General features: G+C 47.2%; 1 protein-coding gene across 4 annotated transcripts in view; it reads right to left on the bottom strand.

The window, feature by feature from the left end:
- The window catches only part of LOC123757922 (dual specificity protein phosphatase 10), a 60403-nt gene that overhangs the window by 8926 nt on the left and 30324 nt on the right, over positions 1–21153 (bottom strand). For 2 of the 4 annotated variants that reach the window (XM_045741883.2, XM_069338726.1), the window contains exons 3-4: positions 17213–17454; positions 16302–16449 (exon numbers count right to left, since the gene is read on the bottom strand). In XM_045741883.2, coding sequence (XP_045597839.1) covers positions 16302–16449; positions 17213–17454 — 390 coding nt within the window. Of the gene's footprint in view, positions 1–4678; positions 4906–6588; positions 6745–16301; positions 16450–17212; positions 17455–21153 lie in introns of all 4 variants that reach the window. The other 2 variants (XR_011231007.1, XM_045741885.2) reach the window with 2 other exon arrangements.

Raw genomic sequence — 21153 nt, 5'->3', positions numbered from 1 at the left:
TGTCTCGAGATCACCACTACCCACCTGCTGCGTCATCAAGACTGCAGCCATTCCAGCAGTGTTGGAGGAGAGGTCAAGAAATGGAAAGCACGTAGCAGTACTCAAGAGTTTCGCCGGAGGATTAATGATTACGTCATCTGAAGTAACAAGAAAGCAGAACTAAGGCGGTCACAGGTGGAAGGCACGGTTTCCCTACAGAGTACCGGGACTCGCCAATAGAAGGTCGCAAAATTGTCTCCTTTGGCCTAAAGTCGGCGGTACGAGGGTATACACAGTTGGTGTTTACGGCCTAGTAACCTGGTGACATCAAGAAACGCCTGAGATGACGTGAGCAATGATGGAAGACGAGATTCACCTGTTCTGCAAACAAGCAACCCGCCTCTACGACCTTCTGACACCACTCCTGCTAAGAGACACCGTTGGTACATCCAGTCCTGCTCTGCTGTGGTCATCTGCGACGTCAAGTTTAACATCAAGACTGCCGTGTGAACTGTGATTGATACGAAGGCGTGTGGACTGTCGAGAGCAAGATTAATGGCCGAAGTAACAGTATTCCAGCATCTGTCACTTGGCACTCAGTTCTACTACACTCTGTCGTCATTCAGGAGTACCGGATGGGAGTACAAGAGGACCAGGTATTGATGTCTACACATGGGGAGAAGCAAGATCGACACCGTCATCGTCAGCGACTACATTCAGCATCCAGCAGCATCGATTTTTTTTTTCGATTACTCAATATGAACAATTGATACAAAACAACAAAGTTGGCTCTGAACATCTGTGTAAAGAACATCTGGACACTTTTGTTTACATGTTGAAAAACAGAGTTAGAATCAATACTTTTTAAATGTTGAAAAACAGATTTAAAATAATTCTGGTATAATATATGAAAATTTAACTCTATAAATTGGTCAGTAATCAAAATCGAAGCCCCTGTGTAATTGTCTCAGCCCAGAACAAACGGTTATGGAAAATTATGTTGTGCTATTTTTTTTCAGAATGTTTGAACACAGGAGAGGCGGACCAATATAAACATTGACACTTCTAGTGAGTGAGAACACTTGGCTGTACAGTCAGCCGAAACCTGTGATATCGTATAGGAATTTTTTATTTTTAGATACATGTAATAAACGTTAGGTGTGTTCCTTAACATGTCAAGGTTGACATTGATGGGGAGTGGTTAGTACACGGATGTGTACCTGATAGTTCCGTAGTAGGCTCCCGGATGACTGAAAGTTCAGTCTGAACTTATAACTTTAATGTTTGTTTGAGCACGATGTGGCCGGCTCTAGAGGACACATGGACTTGGCTAGTGAAGAGCCAAGAGAGTTTAATAGCTAGTTTTTTGATGGTAGAGTAGGGACATGGTATTTAGCTATGTCAGTAAGGATAGGATGTATGTTTCCTGATATTGGAGGATTGCTGGCAGTTGACAGCTGAGAAAAATATGAACATGTTTATTATGATGTTGGACTATTATTTGTCAAATTTTATTAGTTAGGTTAGCTTTTGTTTGTGGCATGAGTTGAATTGTGGGTTTGGATACTAAACCTCGTGATTTTTAACAAATTAACAAGGTTTACTAAGTGCTTGTGCGGGGGGGTTGTAACAAACTAGGCTGTTGTAAGAATTATTCCAGAAGGTTCCAGAAGTTCGAGTAGGGACCTGACCTCTCAACAACGCCCAGTCCCCTGGGAATTAGCAGGTCTGAGTCACAAATGGCGGGCATCTTTGTTCATAGCTGCGTATAATGAACCATCCTATAGTATTCAGTAATTTAGAGAAAATTAGCCTTTATTCATTTTGCATTAAAATTGTATTGTATAATAGTACTGGATACAATATCAAGAGTATTCTAATTATTGAGTTTAAGTCACAATCAGTGACGTCACGAATCAGATCTAACTTGTAAGGCGGAGTGACCGGCGGTCATAGGTCATCAGGTCTACGATTTCTCAAAGTTTTAATAACCATTTTTGTGATCGGGAACAGCTCTGCCGTAGATGTTTGTGTAATTTAATTTCAGTAAAATAACTCAACCAGTCTGGATCAATTAAGTACAACAGAGGTTAATTGTTATAACTTAAACCTGGCTAGTAACTTGGTAAAACTTTGACTAGGCGGAAGGATACAATGTTCTGTCTGGGGTAGACCAGACAAGGGAGAGATTAGTGTGGAAACGGGAGCAGCTGGGATAAGAGGTCAAACATCTTACCTCTCCCCAAGACCAGCCCAACATCTAGCGCTGGTCGCCCAAGGTATAGTTGCTATTGTTAATTATAGGGATAGTCTTCTCATTTGCCATTCAGGTCAAGTAGGGAGTGTTAAAGTGATAGGGAGTGAACATATTTAGATTTTGTTTTAGTTTTCTTTTAATAAATTAAATTTGTTATTAATTTGCATTTTATTGTTTCCATTTGGTTATGTGTATACTTGTCCTGGTCACGTGGTCCACACGAGGCAGAGTTGGATTGGGCGCCGATTCTAACATCGAATCATTCCCGTGTAATTAATTCCACACTCAAGGTCATCGTTTATAGTGGGGATCAAGCCCCAAGGTTGATTAATTAGCGTGATCGATCCAGACCTCGATCATTGCTCTTGTGTTACTGGTCTGGTGGTGGCAGCGTAGAGGCGACTCTAGGGTTTTGCTCAGAGCCTAGGTCACGTCATACTGGGTGTAGAATCCTAAGTCGGTCAATCGTCTTAGGACCACGTGGCGGGGAGTTGGCTTTGGTAAAAGTTTTGGAGTCCCTTGGTAGAGAATAAAAAGTAAGAATACGGGTAGAGGGCAAAGAAGGTAGAGAAGTAGAGAGAGGAACCCCGACCCGTGTTACATGGGATCGAACCCAGGACCACAGGATCACAAGTCCAGCGTGCTGTCCGCTCGGCCGACAGGCTCCCCCATGTGTGTTAAGATTAGAACAAGCTGGTATTGGTATATTTTCCGGCGATGAGGCTAATACCTGCTGGAAGCCTGAGTGCAGATATTTTGTACACCTGCCACTAGTAACACGTGTTGGAACTGTGTGTGCAGGTGTTGGTCCACACATGTACCCCCCCCCCCCCCAGCCTGTTCTCTGCATTAGCCAGTCTGTAAAATGCGAAACTGTCTTTGACTCTCGCCTGCAACTTAACAATTTCAACTATGCCATACTTGATGAAACAGCCTTAACCATATGGCAAATAATAATATAATATTAAAACAGAATTTCGTGGGTATCTTATGTGCACAACAAACAATCGGCGAACTTCCCAGAACCACTGAAACAATTACAACTTCACGGATCTCAAAAAATGATATTAACATTACACCCTTTGAAATAAACACTGACGTACCAAATGTAACCCACACTCCAGTACAGTCACCAAATAATCCAGTGAGGTTAAACATTAACAATATCTTGAACTGTGTATGAAGAGGATTGAGAAACGAGGATTAGTTCCAGGCCAACATATGTACCTTGAATTTAACGAAGCCTTGAAACTGTGCCTCTTCCTCCCTGAGGCCTCCCTGCACGATGACTTGACCAGAAAGATAAGAGGCTTTGGGTGTGTGTGTGGGGGGGGGGGCAATCCTAAGTTGGCAGACCGTCCTAATAAACCACTCGTTAATTCAGCCGCCAATGACTTAAAAATTGCTTCTTCCATGTACAGCAAATACAAATATTTGCCAACAGAACCGAAACGCCTACAGTGGGCCAAACTATACAATAAATTCTATTATATACTAGCATAGTATATAATTATTATTCGAGAACAAGAGATTTTGAATACACAGGGACATTAAAATTCACAAATGCATCTTTGGGCGAGCATAACCTGAGGAAGGGTCAGACTTTGGACAAGGATATGGTTATTTAACAAATAAAAATTAACATAAATGGCCCCAAAATCCAAGTGGGAACCGTTGCTTGTGGAGTACCAAAAACCTCTTAAATATCACATTTATATATATTGCATACATGACCTTGACGCAAGATAAACCAGCATCATTTAAACTGCATTTACAAAATTAGACTGAAATATACTCATTTGACTCTAAACTGCTGCAAAGACTATTTATAAAATAGATGATAGACCGACGGATCCATTTGAATGGTGACAAATATTTAGTTGGGAGCCTAGATCATGTTTACTGAGTAACCCAATATAACCACAACATTGAAGTTGTCAAATCTAAAATGGTAACAAATCAGAGTTGTCATTATTATTATGGAATCTTTATACCCCCTAAAAAAAACTTTTATAAATGTTCAAAATAAGGCAAATGTTTGATTCATATCTAGAAGAGTTAATAATATGTTATACTTCATCTTGCCGTTGTTAGGCAACATTTAGATTATGAAGACCAGTTTTGGTCTCCGTACTTTAAGAGTTGTATAAATTAACTTAAAGTTGTACAGATAAAGATGTACAAATTAATCTCAGGAATTAGAACCCTCCCTCATGAAGAGATTAAAAATATTTTACTGACAGTCTCTTAAAGCAGCAAGAGGGGATGACATGATGGAAGAATACACGTGAAAGGCTATAACAAGGGGGAACAAGAGGCCACTAAATGCATCATCCCAAAATGGAATGCGAAACAACGGCTACAAAATGGATAAGTTTAGATATAAAAGACCTGTGTAAAACGGGTTTATGAATAGGGCTGTAGATTTATGGAGCAAATTACCTGGTGCTATAACAGACGTAGGGTCGTTGGACAGTTTCAAACGTAGGCTAGATATACTGTACTGTATATACGACTATGGTTTGGCAAGAATAGAAGCCGCCTCGCATGGCCCAATAGGCCTTCTGCAGTTTCCTTTATTCTTATGGTGGTGGAAGCGATGGAGGCGCCGCTAGGCTGCGTCCTCCGGGACCGCCAGTGTAAGGCGGCTGTACAAGACCTGACGTCACCTATGTATAAAGCAGACCTGTACTTATGCAAGTTCATTGGTAAACAGCCGCCAAACACAGCATGGAAGGAAGGAACGAGTGAAGGGAGAGAGGGAGAGGGGGGAGAGAGGGAGAGGGGGGAGAGAGGGAGAGGGGGGGAGAGAGGGAGAGGGGGGAGAGAGGGAGAGGGGGGAGAGAGGGAGAGGGGGGAGAGGGGGGAGAGAGGGAGAGGGGGGAGAGAGGGAGAGGGGGGAGAGAGGGAGAGGGGGGAGAGAGGGAGAGGGGGGAGAGAGGGAGAGGGGGGGGAGAGGGGAGAGAGAGAGGGAGATCCACGGAAGATTAATAGATTAGCAGCGATTTAGCATAAAATTGCAGCCCATGGTGATATCTTACACATGAGGTCCCTTCCGGAGCCCTGGTGTATAGTAGCGTACAGGCTGTCACCCAGGCAGAGGTTGGGGGGGGGGGGGGGGAGGGACGCGGTACAGGCGCTCGTGAGGGGCAGAGTGTCAAAACATGGACCAAACAAAATATGCTTTACGTGGAATCGAGATAACAGGCAATAAAATAATGTTGAAATAGTACACAAGGCAATGCCTCAAGTTGTGAAGCAACGATATACAATGAAGAAAATGATCAAGACACTAGTATTTGGGTACATAAAGACAACGGGAGTAGACAACAAACAATTTTAGATCAAATACAGAAATACATTGATAAAAAGAGCAACGAATGAGGAATCTTTAGCAGTTGGCAACAACGACCGCCGCTCCTGCCGTGGGCGTTGGGTCCTCATCTTTAAAGCCAACACCTCGTCGACTCGCGCCTCTCCTTACATACATTACTAATACTGAAGGAACAGAGCCACACACGGAACATAATGTGTTGTGACTACTGCATGTCACTGGACCAGCCAAGTCACTCCAACGGTGTCTAACTCTGATACAATCCCAGGTCAAGCCTGACCCTTGTGGCTTACAACCCCACAAACATGGCTACACCTGGCTCACCTTCACGTACTGTGTGTGTGTGTGTGTGTGTGTGTGTGTGTGTGTGTGTGTCTGTGTGTGTGTGTGTGTGTGTGTGTGTGTGTGTGTGTGTGTGTGTGTGTGTGTTTATCTCTCTCTCTCTCTCTCTCTCTCTCACACTCACACTCACACTCACACTCACACTCTCACACACACACACACACACACACACACACACACACACACACACACACACACACACACACACACACACACACACACACACACACACACACACACACACACCTGGCATAGGAGCGGTGCTCCCGGTGTAAGTCCACTACGGGCTCACCATAGCCCGTACTACTTGCCCCCACTCCTGTGCCAGGTAAGTTACGGGCTCACCATAGCTCGTGCTACTTGGAACTTGTTCCGAGTAGCTGAATCTATAACTCACTCACTCTCACTCACACGCGCGATACTCTTTTTGGGGGATGAGGAAAAGGTGTGTAAAAATTCAACTTTGAAGAGACTGCTTTGAGTTAGCAACAGATGACTAGTAAGAAAACTTCAGATACTTGTCTTTAAAGAGAATATTTGGAAAGTTATTAACAATTTTGTAATAGTTCATTAGATCGTTACACAATCAGAGTCTACAGCATTGGATGAGTAATTGTTCAGTCTGCATTTATGTATTATCTATATTAACAGATGATGCTAACTCGTAGAAACTTACAACAGTCATATTACTCTCGAAAGCAAGAATGCTACCGACTAGGTTTGTTATTTTCGAGGACCAAGATGGCCCGCGGTGCTGTTCATTCCCAGTATGGAGGCTGGTGTCTATCAGACGGGAAGAGATGAATGATATCCCTTGACCACCTCACACGTTCTGAAGACAGGAAATATAATGTTAAGGTCCTTGTTACCTTGAAGGTGGCGGCCGTCAGGCTAAATCTTCCGGGGGGGGGGGGAGGGGGCACGACCGCTCGCTGACCGCTCGCATTCACATTCAATGTGCTACTGTGCAGGAACACATTCAATGTGCTACTGTGCAGGAACACATTCAATGTGCTACTGTGCAGGAACACATTCAATGTGCTACTGTGCAGGAACACATTCAATGTGCTACTGTGCAGGAACACATTCAATGTGCTACTGTGCAGGAACACATTCAATGTGCTACTGTGCAGGAACACATTCAATGTGCTACTGTGCAGGAACAAGTGCTAAAGAGAAACCCTTGACCAAGGTGTTGAGCATATCCTGGCCCCATTCCCACCCCCTGGTGGTTGGTGGTGGAAGTAGCCAATGTAGTGACCGATCATTGCGTCATCCGGCCACGCTCCCGCTGCGGGCTCCAGTCACCTCACTTCCGCCTCCTAACTGGCTGATGGCGGCCACCACTTCATAACCCGTATACACCCTTATTACCACTACGGGTCCTCCTGCCTCTCTACGGGACAGCCGACCTCGCTTTACCAGACCTGCCCCATCATTTATAAACAAGAGCCTCGTCAAGCGCGCCACACAAGTATAAGTCACAACACTGAGGCACGCAGCTACCAATACAAATATTAGTCCCCTTCCCCCCCCCCCCCCCCCCCCCGACATATTTAAAACATTACTGCACCTCGCCAGGTTACGGGCTCACCATAGCCCGTGCTACATGGACACTTCATTCTGAATAGCTAAAACTGAAACAACAAATCGCCAAGTCTATCATTTTCTGACCACTATAACACCTGCAATGAGAAATGTTTAACTATTGCTGCTGCTGCCTTGTCGACTCCTCGTTGTGCTGCCCACTACTCTGCTGCTTACCTTTTACTTCATATCGACCTCACTAAAATTGTATAAAAGACTGAAGAAAGCAGACTCGGTGATACATGTATCCCCTGTTGCCTTGTCCAGTTACCTCATAACTATTACGGGGTTTACAATTAAGAAACTAATAACTAGGGAGCACTGCAACAGACCTGTTGGCCCAGACTAAGAGCTCCCGTGTCAATCCACCCAAGCAACCAACCAACCAACCAATGATAAAGGTAACTGCAGAAGGCTACGCTCGAAATAACTCGGTAATTACATTACCCGGTAATCTGTTTCATAACCCAACATTTTCAAACCAATATTTATCCAAGGTTATCCAAGGTGTTTTCTGAATACAAAGTTGTCCAATTTGTATTCATAGTTTCGTGTTCTATTCTGTCAAGATATTTAACACTATTAATATCTGTTCGTATACCCGTTCAATCAATTTGTATACTGCGATAATATTACTTAATCTTCGCCATTCTTGATAATGTAAGTTAAGCTTTCTTCCTAGGGAGGTTTCTAAGTTCTGGGAATAACTTTGTCATCCGTCTATGGTCACCTTCAAATCAATTTATGCCCATTCATCAGTACTGTGATCAACAATTGTTATCTGGGTCAGATTCCCGTTACTGCTCCCCCCAACTGTCAGAAACCTAACCTGGCGAAGACTACGACGCTGCAACTCTAGCCTTTCTATACAGCAGATGGTGCAACATGAATTTCCCATTCACCCTTCCCCAAGTCTGGCTCTCTCCATGCCAACCATCACAGTGGAAATCATACCGCACGTGTCTCTGACAACCCATCACCTCATCTACTTCCCTCTTCACGCTTCATCACCTCTCTGCCATATACAGTATCTCCCCTTCTTCCTACATCCCCTCCTCCCCCTCTATCCAACCACGGTATCATCAACCACAGACTGACAAATATTTTAATTTCACCAATCTCAACTCGAGCCGTTACTCTCAGAATCAGCTTGTCCCTCCAAGACATGCAAGTCTGAATGTTTCAATAATTTTTAGACGCAGTTTCCTTGTGTTCCATCTCCTCGCCTGCCTCGTGCCTTATCTTGATATTTTGTGCCACATCACCTACGTTTTCTTTAGTTTTGTCGATTCCTCCATGCTTTTCCGGATTCATGTGGATTCCGCTCCCTTATCAGGCGGCGCCCCAACAAGCAAGGGCTGGTGGCTGCAAGCCCCCCACCCCCTACAAGTGGCTCCGAGCCTCCAGCAAGAGGGTGGACCACGTCTAGGGTGTCCCCTTACTCGCCGATAGTGCATCCGTTTCCCCCCTAACAGTCACCTATGGGGCTTCCTGTCGCCTACATCGTCTTGCGCAGTACACGAATATTTAGTTCCTTAAGGATTGGAAATTTATATACAAAGCTCTAGCCTACAATAGCTTGACTACCTAAAACTAGTCTTGTTGACTTTGCGACAGCCATTACTTTAATGCTGCTTTATTAAGTTTAAAGTTTGATTATTTGCATATTGGAGCATCCTTGACAGGTCCTCGTAACCTTGTATTTCTAGTATGGTAAAGTTTAAACCTAAAGGTTCCAACGCACTTCAGTATGCATCATGAACCTAACTACCAGTCTACCAAGTTGGCCTCCCTGGGCTCTGGCAAGACGCGACAAGCTATGCGATGTTGAAGACTGCCAGAGTATCGAATAGCGACCTGATGACAAGAGCAGGTTGCTTGGCCGCTACGAGTCTTCCTCCCTGGGCCCCACGTCCCCTACCTCCCCCTCCTCCTCCTCCTCCTTGGGCCCACACACGTCCCCTACCTCCCCCTCCTCCTCCTCCTCCTTGGGCCCACACACGTCCCCTACCTCCCCCTCCTCCTCCTCCTTGGGCCCACACACGTCCCCTACCTCCTCCTCCTTGGGCCCACACACGTCCCCTACCTCCTCCTCCTTGGGCCCACACACGTCCCCTACCTCCTCCTCCTTGGGCCCACACACGTCCCCTACCTCCTACTCGCCCTCCCTGGGCTTACACACGCCCCCCCCCATACCTCCTCCCTCAACGCCTGGCTTCATTCTTTACATTTACATCACCTTTACTGGTAACGTAGTTGCAAAAACTTAATGTGATATTACACACATTTCCTATATCAATTTAGGAGAGAGAGAGTCGTCTAATAAAGAAAGTGACGCATTAATGAGTGGTGGGCGTTATGTAATGTCTTGACTCACTTCCCTCCCATATCCTAACACAAACTAGCTTTCTTTTTTTTTTTTTTAACTTTTTCTTGCTTTCTCCTGGCCTTGCTTCGCCCCCGGGGGCGATGACCCAGCGCCTCCACACTTAACGCCAAACTAACTTTCTAAGGGTTTCATTTATATGGCTCTTGGTGCTACAACTGGTAGTTAATGACAACTGATGACAACTCCCACTCGTGTAATGGAGCCATCCGTGCTCCTGGATGGGGGGAGGGGGAGGGAAGGGAGACTTTTCCGGCAACCCAGACCTCGTCTTACTGACAACAATGGCAAGTAGGCATTTCGTAAACCATAAAACCCCAGTCTATTTCATGATGACAATGGGTCCTCTCGCCAACCCCCCACCCAACCGCTTATGCAAGGGTGCGAGGTTTTGTCATTTATTGATTCCAATGATGAAGAGGCTGAATGGACCTCTCGCTCCCCCCTCTGTTCCTCTTAAAGAACACAGCTTCTCATCCTCCAACACTCCACCATCTCTCTATTTAGTGGCTTGCTAAATATATATATATAGTTAATTTAGTTGCTTGCTATATATATATACATTATATATATACATTATATATTATATATATATATATATATATATATATATATATATATATATATATATATATATATATATATATATATATATATATATATATATATATACACACACACACATACACACACACATACACACACACACACACACACACACACACACACACACACACACACACACACACACACAGATAGAGACACCTGCTGGATCTGGATGTTAGAAAGGCGGTTGGTCCAGATGGGATCTCACCATGGGTACTGAAAGAGTGTGCAGAGGCACTTTGCTTGCCACTCTCCATAGTGTATAGTAAATCACTAGAGACGGGAGACCTACCAGAAATATGGAAGACGGCGAATGTGGTCCCAATATACAAAAAGGGCGACAGACAAGAGGCACTGAACTACAGGCCAGTGTCCTTGACTTGTATACCATGCAAGGTGATGGAGAAGATCGTGAGAAAAAACCTGGTAACACATCTGGAGAGAAGGGACTTCGTGACAAATCGCCAACATGGATTCAGGGAGGGTAAATCTTGCCTTACAGGCTTGATAGAATTCTACGATCAGGTGACACAGATTAAGCAAGAAAGAGAGGGCTGGGCGGACTGCATTTTCTTGGATTGTCGGAAAGCCTTTGACACAGTACCGCATAAGAGGCTGGTACATAAGCTGGAGAGACAGGCAGGTGTAGCTGGTAAGGTGCTCCAGTGGATAAGGGAGTATCTAAGCAATAGGAAGCAGAGAGTTACGGTGAGGGGTGAGACCTCCGATTGGCGTGAAGTCACCAGTGGAGTCCCACAGGGCTCTGTACTCGGTCCTATCTTGTTTCTGATATATGTAAATGATCTCCCGGAGGGTATCGATTCATTTCTCTCAATGTTTGCGGACGATGCTAAAATTATGAGAAGGATTAAAACAGAAGAGGACTGTTTGAGGCTTCAAGAAGACCTAGACAAGCTGAAGGAATGGTCGAACAAATGGTTGTTAGAGTTTAACCCAACCAAATGTAATGTAATGAAGATAGGTGTAGGGAGCAGGAGGCCAGATACAAGGTATCATCTGGGAGAGGAAATTCTTCAGGAGTCAGAGAAGGAAAAAGACTTGGGGGTTGATATCACGCCAGACCTGTCTCCTGCAGCACATATCAAGCGGATAACATCAGCGGCATATGCCAGGCTGGCCAACATACGAACGGCATTCAGAAACTTGTGTAAAGAATCATTCAGAACTTTGTATGCCACACATGTCAGGCCAATCCTGGAGTATGCAGCCCCAGCATGGAGTCCATATCTAGTCAAGGATAAGACTAAACTGGAAAAGGTTCAAAGGTTTGCCACCAGACTAGTATCCGAGCTGAGAGGTATGAGCTACGAGGAGAGACTACGGGAATTAAACCTCACTTCGCTGGAAGACAGAAGAGTTAGGGGGGACATGATCACCACATTCAAGATTCTGAAGGGGATTGATAGGGTAGATAAAGACAGTCTATTTAACACAAGGGGAACACGCACAAGGGGACACAGGTGGAAACTGAGTGCCCAAATGAGCCACAGAGATATTAGAAAGAACTTTTTTAGTGTCAGAGTGGTTGACAAATGGAATGCATTAGGGGGTGATGTGGTGGAGGCTCACTCCATACACAGTTTCAAGTGTAGATATGACAGAGCCCGATAGGCTCAGGAATCTGTACACCTGTTGATTGACGGTTGAGAGGCGGGACCAAAGAGCCAGAGCTCAACCCCCGCAAACACAACTAGGTGAGTACACACACACACACACACACACACACACACACACCCACCCGTACAGGTTTGTTTTTACCCCAGTAGAGTTGGTGTAGAGTAAAGGTCCTGGGAGAGCCATATGTGGGCTCTGAAGGGGGTACTAGCTGGCCGGCGGGAGGGCGGCGGCGGCAGCGTCGCGTCAGACAGCAGCACCTGCGTCAGGCTGTCTCAAGGTGACGTGTACCACCAGTACATCTCTGCTCCACGGGCTTTATGGTTCTTTTGGTTTTTGGTTAAGTCAACATCACTGTAATACTGGAGATGGTTTCTAGGGTGCATGTGCACGACACAACCTATCTGCAGCCCCTCCTTCACCACCACCGCCCGCAGTCCTCCACCACCACCACCACCACCACCTGCAGACACTACCACCATCTGGTCTAATTCCACTAATGTAGGCTCCATTGTTCCATGGGAACAAACAATAAAAAGCAAGAAGCTCTGGACTTGTGAGGACTGTTTCATTAGTTCAAATAAACACGTAAATATATCATGTGTGTTTTCATGAGCGCTCGACCACACATTGTTGGTTCTTTATGTTAATACCATTAAGGCCAGCTGTGATGGCACTTGTTAATATTGAGTTGCATGTTCACGTCTTTCTCGGGAGTCATTCAGTAGCATTACTTTATAGTTGGCGTCTTGTTAGCTTATCCTGGAGGAGAGGGTGGGGCGTCGCCCTCTTGGGTGGAGGAGGCCGCTGACCACACCAAGGCTGCTCCAGGTACAACCAAGATAATGACTAAAAAAACAAGACACCACACACGTGCAATTATCAAGATTTCCAGTCAGTTAACCAGAGCCTCCCACGATCGTCTTCACTATTAGTTTCTTGTTCCGGGACGACTCGCCCTAACACGCACCATAAGAACATCCAGGTCAGGAGCTGAGGGCTGTGGGCCGAGGGCTGGGCCGGGCCTGTGGTGCGGGCCGAGGACTGGGCTGGGCCTGAGGTACGGGCCGAGGGCTGGGCCTGAGGTACGGGCCGAGGGCTGGGCCTGAGGTACGGGCCGAGGGCTGGGCCTGAGGTACGGGCCGAGGGCTGGGCCTGAGGTACGGGCCGAGGGCTGGGCCTGAGGTACGGGCCGAGGGCTGGGCCTGAGGTACGGGCCGAGGGCTGGGCCTGAGGTACGGGCTAAGGGCTGGGCTGGGCTGGTCTGTGGTACGGGCCGAGGGCTGGGCCGGGCCTGTGGTACGGGCTAAGGGCTGGGCTGGGTCTGTGGTACGGGCCGAGGGCTGGGCCTGTGGTACGGGCTAAGGGCTGGGCTGGGTCTGTGGTACGGGCCGAGGGCTGGGCTGGGTCTGTGGTACGGGCCGAGGGCTGGGCCTGTGGTACGGGCCGAGGGCTGGGCCGGGCCTGTGGTACGGGCTAAGGGCTGGGCTGGGGCTGGGCCGGGCCTGAGGTACAGGCTAAGGGCTGGGCTGGGCCTGTCAATACCTCGTGTCAATATCAATATCCCCAGCCATTGTTGTCGACTGTGAGTCATAGGCGATAAGGGAAGAAGGGTCGGTGTGAACACTGAGGGACACACAGAGTGGGGGGGGACACTGAGGGACACACGGAGGGGGGGGGACACGGAGGGGGGGGGAACAAGACAGGTGTCTAAAGGTTCAACAAGGGGGCAACACTTCCCAGTCAAGACGGGAGAAAACAAGCACACACCAGCAATTGTATTAAAAACAAACACGAAGTTGCAAAGAGAACAAAAAACTTAAGCGCGTAAATGAGAAGCGGTAGGAGGCGGCAGGAGGCGGCGGGAGGCGGCGAGCGGGAAGCTCTCACACACACACACACACACACTGAAGGAGGAACAAACAGCTCCCCCCCCTCCATCCCCGGCCAATTCTTTCCCCTTCGTAGGTGAATGTATGGAGGGGAGCCCCCCCCCCCTGGGAGAGCACCGGGGGGGGGGGGGGTGAGAAGGGGAGAGGCGATGACTCATGACGTGTGGTCCTAATGGAGCGGCCGCCTCGCCTCTCAACAGATTTGTTGACTGTTGACGCTGGGAAACAGTCAACACCCCCCCCCCATACGCTCTCCTCCTCCCTTACACAGCTCACCTTGCCCACACCACCACCCAACCTCATTTATTAAAACACATTTCTTATGGCAAATTAGGAGCTATTTAGCGTTTTAATGAGGGTAATGTGCAGTAGAGGGGAGCCGTCAGCTGGCGCCCCGAAGCCTGGATGACGTCACCGCCTCTCAAGCAGATCACTGGACGACTGTCATACATTCCTGCACCAGTCCATCACCTCCCCCCCCCCCTCCCTTGTGTGCTCTGCACGCTGACCCTCACAGTCCTCCCGCCACAACCCTCACCCACCTCATAACTCACAGTAACCAGATGAACAAATATATATGAACATCCATCGGCTGAGGATTGTTTACAATGACGTCAGCTACAGCTATCAGGAGCGCGCGTGGGATCTCATCCACCAGATAATTAATACACTCACTCACTTGTAAATTAATAAAGATGTTTTCGTGAGTGGTGATGTGGTGAGGAAAGGAAGGACAGTGTCGATGGGGAAGACGCTCCTTCCTCGCTAATCATCATATTGAATTACTTAATATGGATGGATCCTCAATATTAATATATAAAATCGAGCAGGAAGGCACTAGATCCTCTCCCTGTTGACTTCCCGAGGGGGGGAGGGGAGGTGCCGTGTAACGTGGAGAGGCAAGTGCTGGTCCTTGTGAACCAAGGGCCAAGTGCTCCTGGTTGAGGCAAGTGCCCTCCAGCAAGTGGTGTAGTGTAGTGTGGGGTGGGCGCTCAGGGCCAACCACACACTTGTGTAGGAAATAAGAAGCGTTATCAATGTGCACAAATAATGCCTTTATTACCTCCACACCTCCCATGTTAGGATACACGCGCCCTCCACCACAGCTCTCCCACCACCTGAACTCGTACCTTTATTGCCCTTAATAACCAATATGGGCGCCCATTATTAGTTAAACGTAAAATATCGCATGTTTCTCTCTCAACTTGACTAAGACCGCGCCGGTAGTAGAACCGCTGAATTAACCAACTCAATTCTAGAAGAAACCATTTACGCAAGTGATTCACAAAGCCCTCCAGAGACTCCAGTTTGAAATACTACCGTGACACGAGTACGATACCAGAAGAAAGGCGAGAGGATTAACGTTGTAAGGAGTGATGGTATAACGTGGGACAAGGGAGGGAGCTCCCGTGGTTTTCACAGTGAGGGAAGGCAACTAACCGGTTCCTGACAAGTTGATATCCGTACCCGGTTTGTAAGCAGGCGGCTTTACCGCTCTTTGCGTTCCCCTGCCTATGCCGGTTGTTATTAATATGCTGCTACTAACATTGAAGATGCGAGTCAAGAACAGTAATGAATGAGGAAGAGAAAGGCAGCACCAGACGTCGACGCAGGAGCCCAGGCCAGCACCAGACGTCGACCCAGGAGCCCAGGCCAGCACCAGACGTCGACGCAGGAGCCTAGGCCAGCACCAGACGTCGACGCAGGAGCCTAGGCCAGCACCAGACGTCGACGCAGGAGCCTAGGCCAGCACCAGACGTCGACGCAGGAGCCTAGGCCAGCACCAGACGTCGACGCAGGAGCCTAGGCCAGCACCAGACGTCGACGCAGGAGCCTAGGCCCAGCACCAGGCGATGAGTCACTTCTCGCCTACTGGCTGCACATTACTCTCTAGTCAACCCTGTATTATTCATTACTTTACCAGAGTGACTCACCCCCCATTACTGCACCGCTATGATTTCTCTCCCCTCCCTGATATCCCCTCTCCATCCGTATCCCCTCCCCCTCTCAGCTCTATCCATCCCTCCCCCTCCATTCCTATCCCTCTTAGTCTCCCCTACTGTACACTGAGGCCCTAATGGGGAATTATTTTATTAGCAGGATTACCGTCACTGTATGTGGTGGTGCCGGGTGGCGGGTCGAGGTACTCGCAAAGTGAAACAAAACAAGCCCTCACACTCACCACTCTCGCCCACTCAACTCACGCACCATGTAAAATGACTCGCAGCTTACCCGTTACACAAGACGGAGCTGCGAGGTAACGTGAGTGAATGTTGGACTTACCGATGAAGTGTATAGCCTCGTGGAAGTACTGGCTCAGGTTCTGATGGCCGGAGTCCATGGCTGGGAGGGTCTTGTAACAGATGCCAGAGTCTTCATGGTACCCGGGTACGTGGGACGTCACGTTCAGTACTCGGCTGATACCCAACGCCTGAAGCGTCAAAATCAATTGAATTTATTGTCGAGTTCATGTTTCCTCATAAGGCCCTCATATTTCACAGTAATATGTCACTACGTCTGATAACACTAATGATCTAAAGCTGTCAAGAGGATAAACAACTTTTTGAGCGTTAATATATGTATCTGACAATGTTAATTAGGAACTAGCTTTAAGGTCGTTCATTTCTATCTAATGTCTTAAATATATAAGTCGCCGTAATTATGAGATTACATTTAGCTTAAGCCTACCTCTATTGTCATAACCTTCCCCACTGGTTCACTATTCTCGAGGACAAAAAACGTGAGACTAATCAGGTCACCCAAACCAACGACTGGTCATCAAGCTGCCACCCACAACAATATACTAACTCCCAGATACCTATTTACTGCTAGGTGAACATAGGTATCAGATGTAAGGCATCGTGGCCAATCATTTCTCTTTAATTAACCGAGAATCGAACCCGGGTTTAAACGGTTGGGCAGCTACAGGTCAAATTTAAATTTAAATTTTTAAATTTTGCCCCGAGGGGCGAGTTTATTGGGCAGCGCCACTCATCTTGTGAGTGGACACACCGCCATAGCAGCATGTACAACACTCCCCAATAGGAAGAAAACCCGCTGGGTTGTTGGTCCTCGAGACTAACGCATATTTCAATACATTATATAATGTCAACCATCTACTCTCAAGTAAAAAAATAATCATGAATGACCACAGAGCCGTTGACCTGGCTGGTGGGTGGGGGGGGGGGCCTCACCTGCAGCACCCTCAGGTCCTGGGCGTCGCGGGCGTTGCCAATATAGAGGAAAGGCAGGACTTCGGAGGCTTGCGCTTGTTCTATGGTGGCCTCGTTGCCTGGCGAAGGGATGCCGGTGGCCATGAGAACTCCGGTTGAGGTGTACTGGTCGCAGCAGAGAGAGGACTCCACCTCCTCCCTGGTGCGCATCAAGGCGTCCTCACACAGCTCCGGATACAAGCGCTCGAACGCCTGGAAGCCTCCTGCAATGGCATCACATACGGACATTATCATCACTACTACATCATCTACTCATGCTAACTACAGCTGATAAGTAATATTTATATTTTCTATTAAATGACATACTAAATATTTATGGACAGCTAAGTATGATGCTTATTATATTTTAACCCCCCCCCCTTATAAGGTACCAGCACCATTACCCGCCTTAATCCAACTAGTCAAATTACTAATTCCAAGATGCACTTCTTAATATTGCAGGAACATTACACAAATTTAAAATATCTTGGCGAAATATTTTGAAGGCTGTTCAACACACAGAAAAGAAGCCTAAGGACATGACACTCTTGGTTGACCAGGAGCCTAACACGGGAGCCTCTTGGTGATATTGTAGCCTAGTGTGACGCACACCTTGGACCCCTGGCAGGGGAGGGTGAGGGGCAGGGGACCTCTGGCACGAGGACCACGAGGACGAGTAGCAGTAGTACATAGGGGGGGAGGGGGGCAGTACAAGAGTAGGGGGTAGGAAGTGTAGCCATTGTAACCTACTCGTCACATCGATAGAATTCACTCAGTGCAATTTACAAACTGTCATTTGACACTACTACCTAGGAAGAGTAGTTTACCAAAGTAACACACACACGAGAACTGGGTATGAGAGTACCTGCCATACATAAAACAAAGGGTCACGGTCAGAGGTGGACAAGATGGACAAGAACAACCTTTTTTTTTAATTTAGTGAAAGTAGGGCAAAAAGACAAGTGGAAGCAGGAAACGCAAATGAGTAAGAGAAAATGAAATGCTCTTACTCTGTACGGGTGAAATGAATTACATTGAGAGAAGTGGAAGACGTCTCCAGCCACAACTGTAAGGCCAGATTACAAAGCAACAGGTCCAACACTGCTGGTACCTGGCGCTTCCCTGTGGTGTTAGGTAAGCTGTGGTGGGTAAAGCAAGACGCGAGGGGGGGGGGGGTGACACGTGCACACACCCGCCCTGACTCACACATACGCCAAGGACACGCTATACTCTTAACAATTGTCATCTTCCGTATCCTCGTGTGTATTCTGGTGAATTAAATTTATATATTCTGTATAGTGACTGATGTAATACATGCATAGGTGGAGAAGAGGTCGAGGTTAGTGGCGGCAGTTACAGGTGTGAGGCGACTCAACATGTGTTGTCATGCCACAGCTGTTCTCAGCCTGGCCCTCACCTGTAATTATCACTACACCTGTTTGATCCCTCTCTTGTTTCTACCTTTCCTTGCCGTATATTTCAAGCGAAACACATCAGACATGAGACATACATATATATTGCAAACCACAATAGCGTGGGATTACCATGTCTTCCCTTCGCTGTAACAAGAAAGGGGGGGGGGGCCGAACTATCGCCCTACAACAAGTCCCAATAATCCAAACCTAGGCTGACAACTTTCCCTACATGACGTGTTAGTTGTCTCCTCCTTACGATAACTCCTAAATCCTCCCAGCAACATAAACCTACTCCTCCGTGTGACCCCTCACAGCTGCCACAGAGGCTAGATAGGGCTCTCTCCATCTCATCATTACATAAAGGTAATTTTCAGGCAATCTCAAATGAGGTAGCGGTGAGGGGACTATGGTTGGTGGTGAGGGAGGGAGGGAGGGTTGGTGGTGAGGGAGGGAGGGAGGGTTGGTGGTGAGGCGAGAGGTTCACCTCACGTAACATCTCTCAACCGGTCTGTAAATGACACTAGTGTAGCGTACACCTGGGGTAACGTGAGGCCGGCGGCCCCCGTCATCCATACCTCCCCCGCCACACTCTCTCCTCAAGCCTCGTCTGCTGCAGCGCCAGTTCTTCTACACCATTTTCCAGTTTATAGTTTTGTCCACAACTGTCTTACAGTCATTCAATAAATAATTATACAATATTTTAGTGGTGCGAAATAAGATTGATCCAGGCCTGCTGATCTGCTTCACCAAATAGCAACCAGCTCACATTTTCTCTAATTGTATTGCAAGTATGGAAGATATTGCCTCAAGTAAGAAGCTACGATGCTACCACAACGGCTAACGCTGCATCCCATTCATTATCATGCCAAAGCTTTACAATGACTGCTGCGAGACGAGACTTAAACCATCTTCAAGAGCTTCAAGTGCTTCGCTCGCGCACTCTTCCCCTGGGGCAAGACGTAACAAGGGACAGATGAAAGGCTGCTGCGTTGCTACTCTGAATGACTAAAGGATGAAAGGCGGGAAGTGATCCATTGTAGCCGAGGCGTATCAATGTCCGGAGTTAACCTTGGCTAGCGGCACTGTACACATTAAACAAGTGCACATGATGCATAACTGAGTAATCTCAACATGTATTACCGACAAAAGCAGTGGTAATTTACGAGAGTAGAGAAGAACAAAGATTGGTAGTGGGGAGCAAGAGTATTGCCCGCTCCGTTTAGGGTCGTCTCTGTGACGCAAACCAACCCATCTCCAGAGAGTTGGTGACGTCACCAACATGGCGCGCCTCACACTACCAAGCCCACATTGTTATTACACTCGGTGTAATGTTTCACCTTCCATCTTAATATTTTAAACACTCCACAAGGAAACTTTATTTACGCCGTATTATACAGATAAAAATGTAAGTGATTTTTGATATGGCAAAGATTTGCAATAGTTACTCTTGGATTAGTGCTTCACCAGAGCACGTACTAAACGACTGTGCACGGCGATACTTCATCTACAAACATAGTTTAGTGCCATTGTTGCATTTGTCAAGATGATGACACTTGAGTGGCGGTAAGACGAGAGCTCTTCTGCAAGTCTTGGTTGTGGCCAACAATGGCTTCTTTTATCACAATACTCGCATGGCCAGTCTTTACTACTTTTGTTTATTTGGTTGGTATGAATGTTATCTAAGTTATCTGCCCTAAAACTTTACCATTAATTTACCATCATATAATCTAGTACGGGGAAAATACATTTAACGCAGCATTCAACACTAATGTTGTGGCCTTTAAGATTAAGTTGTGAGGATTACAAGCGTGAAGACATAACGAGGGAGGGAGGTGGCGTGAGGCGGGAGTGTAACGAGCGGCAGTACTTGGGTGGATCCTGGACCTTGGGTTAATGATCCTTGCTGATCCAATGAGTGACGTCCTCTCTGTGCGCGTCAACACCCCACCACTGTGTAGCACTCACTCTCCCACATACCTTTCTCCAGCCTCGATACAAGCTGGTAACAATTAAATTCATCCCGGGTAGCTTTCCTTGGGACAGCGTAGAGGTGTGTGGTGGTGACCGGCGTCTGGCAAGGTTTCTCTCGCTGCCGCTTACCAGTTCAAGACGAATTGGTTTAAAAGTGGTGTCCGCTCTTGATCACGTGTAACAGGACTGGTGAGAGGGGAGGGTGTAAGAGGGACAGATACGCCCCACTGGTGAGAGGACGCACACCTTGCGTCCATTAGCACTACTCTTTAAGCAAGCATCCTTGTCCCGGCATGTTTAATCTGGAGGTAAATATGCAACTACTCCCTAAAGAATGCAGACAACAACCAAACATGGGAAGGGGAGAGGGTCCCCGAAAATGTAAATGAGGTTTGTGAGTCATGGCGGCGGCCCAGGTGCACCATTACACCCGCCTTGCCCGGCCTCACTCCTTGCTAATTCATTATACAAACACTCGCTTTACAAATATACCTGTTTCACTTCCTGCCTTTAGTCCGCGCGGGAACTCCAGACTCT

The sequence above is a fragment of the Procambarus clarkii genome, chromosome 40 (assembly GCF_040958095.1).
Source record: "Procambarus clarkii isolate CNS0578487 chromosome 40, FALCON_Pclarkii_2.0, whole genome shotgun sequence".
Taxonomy (NCBI): domain Eukaryota; kingdom Metazoa; phylum Arthropoda; class Malacostraca; order Decapoda; family Cambaridae; genus Procambarus; species Procambarus clarkii.
This window is presented reverse-complemented; position numbering and strand designations above follow the sequence as displayed.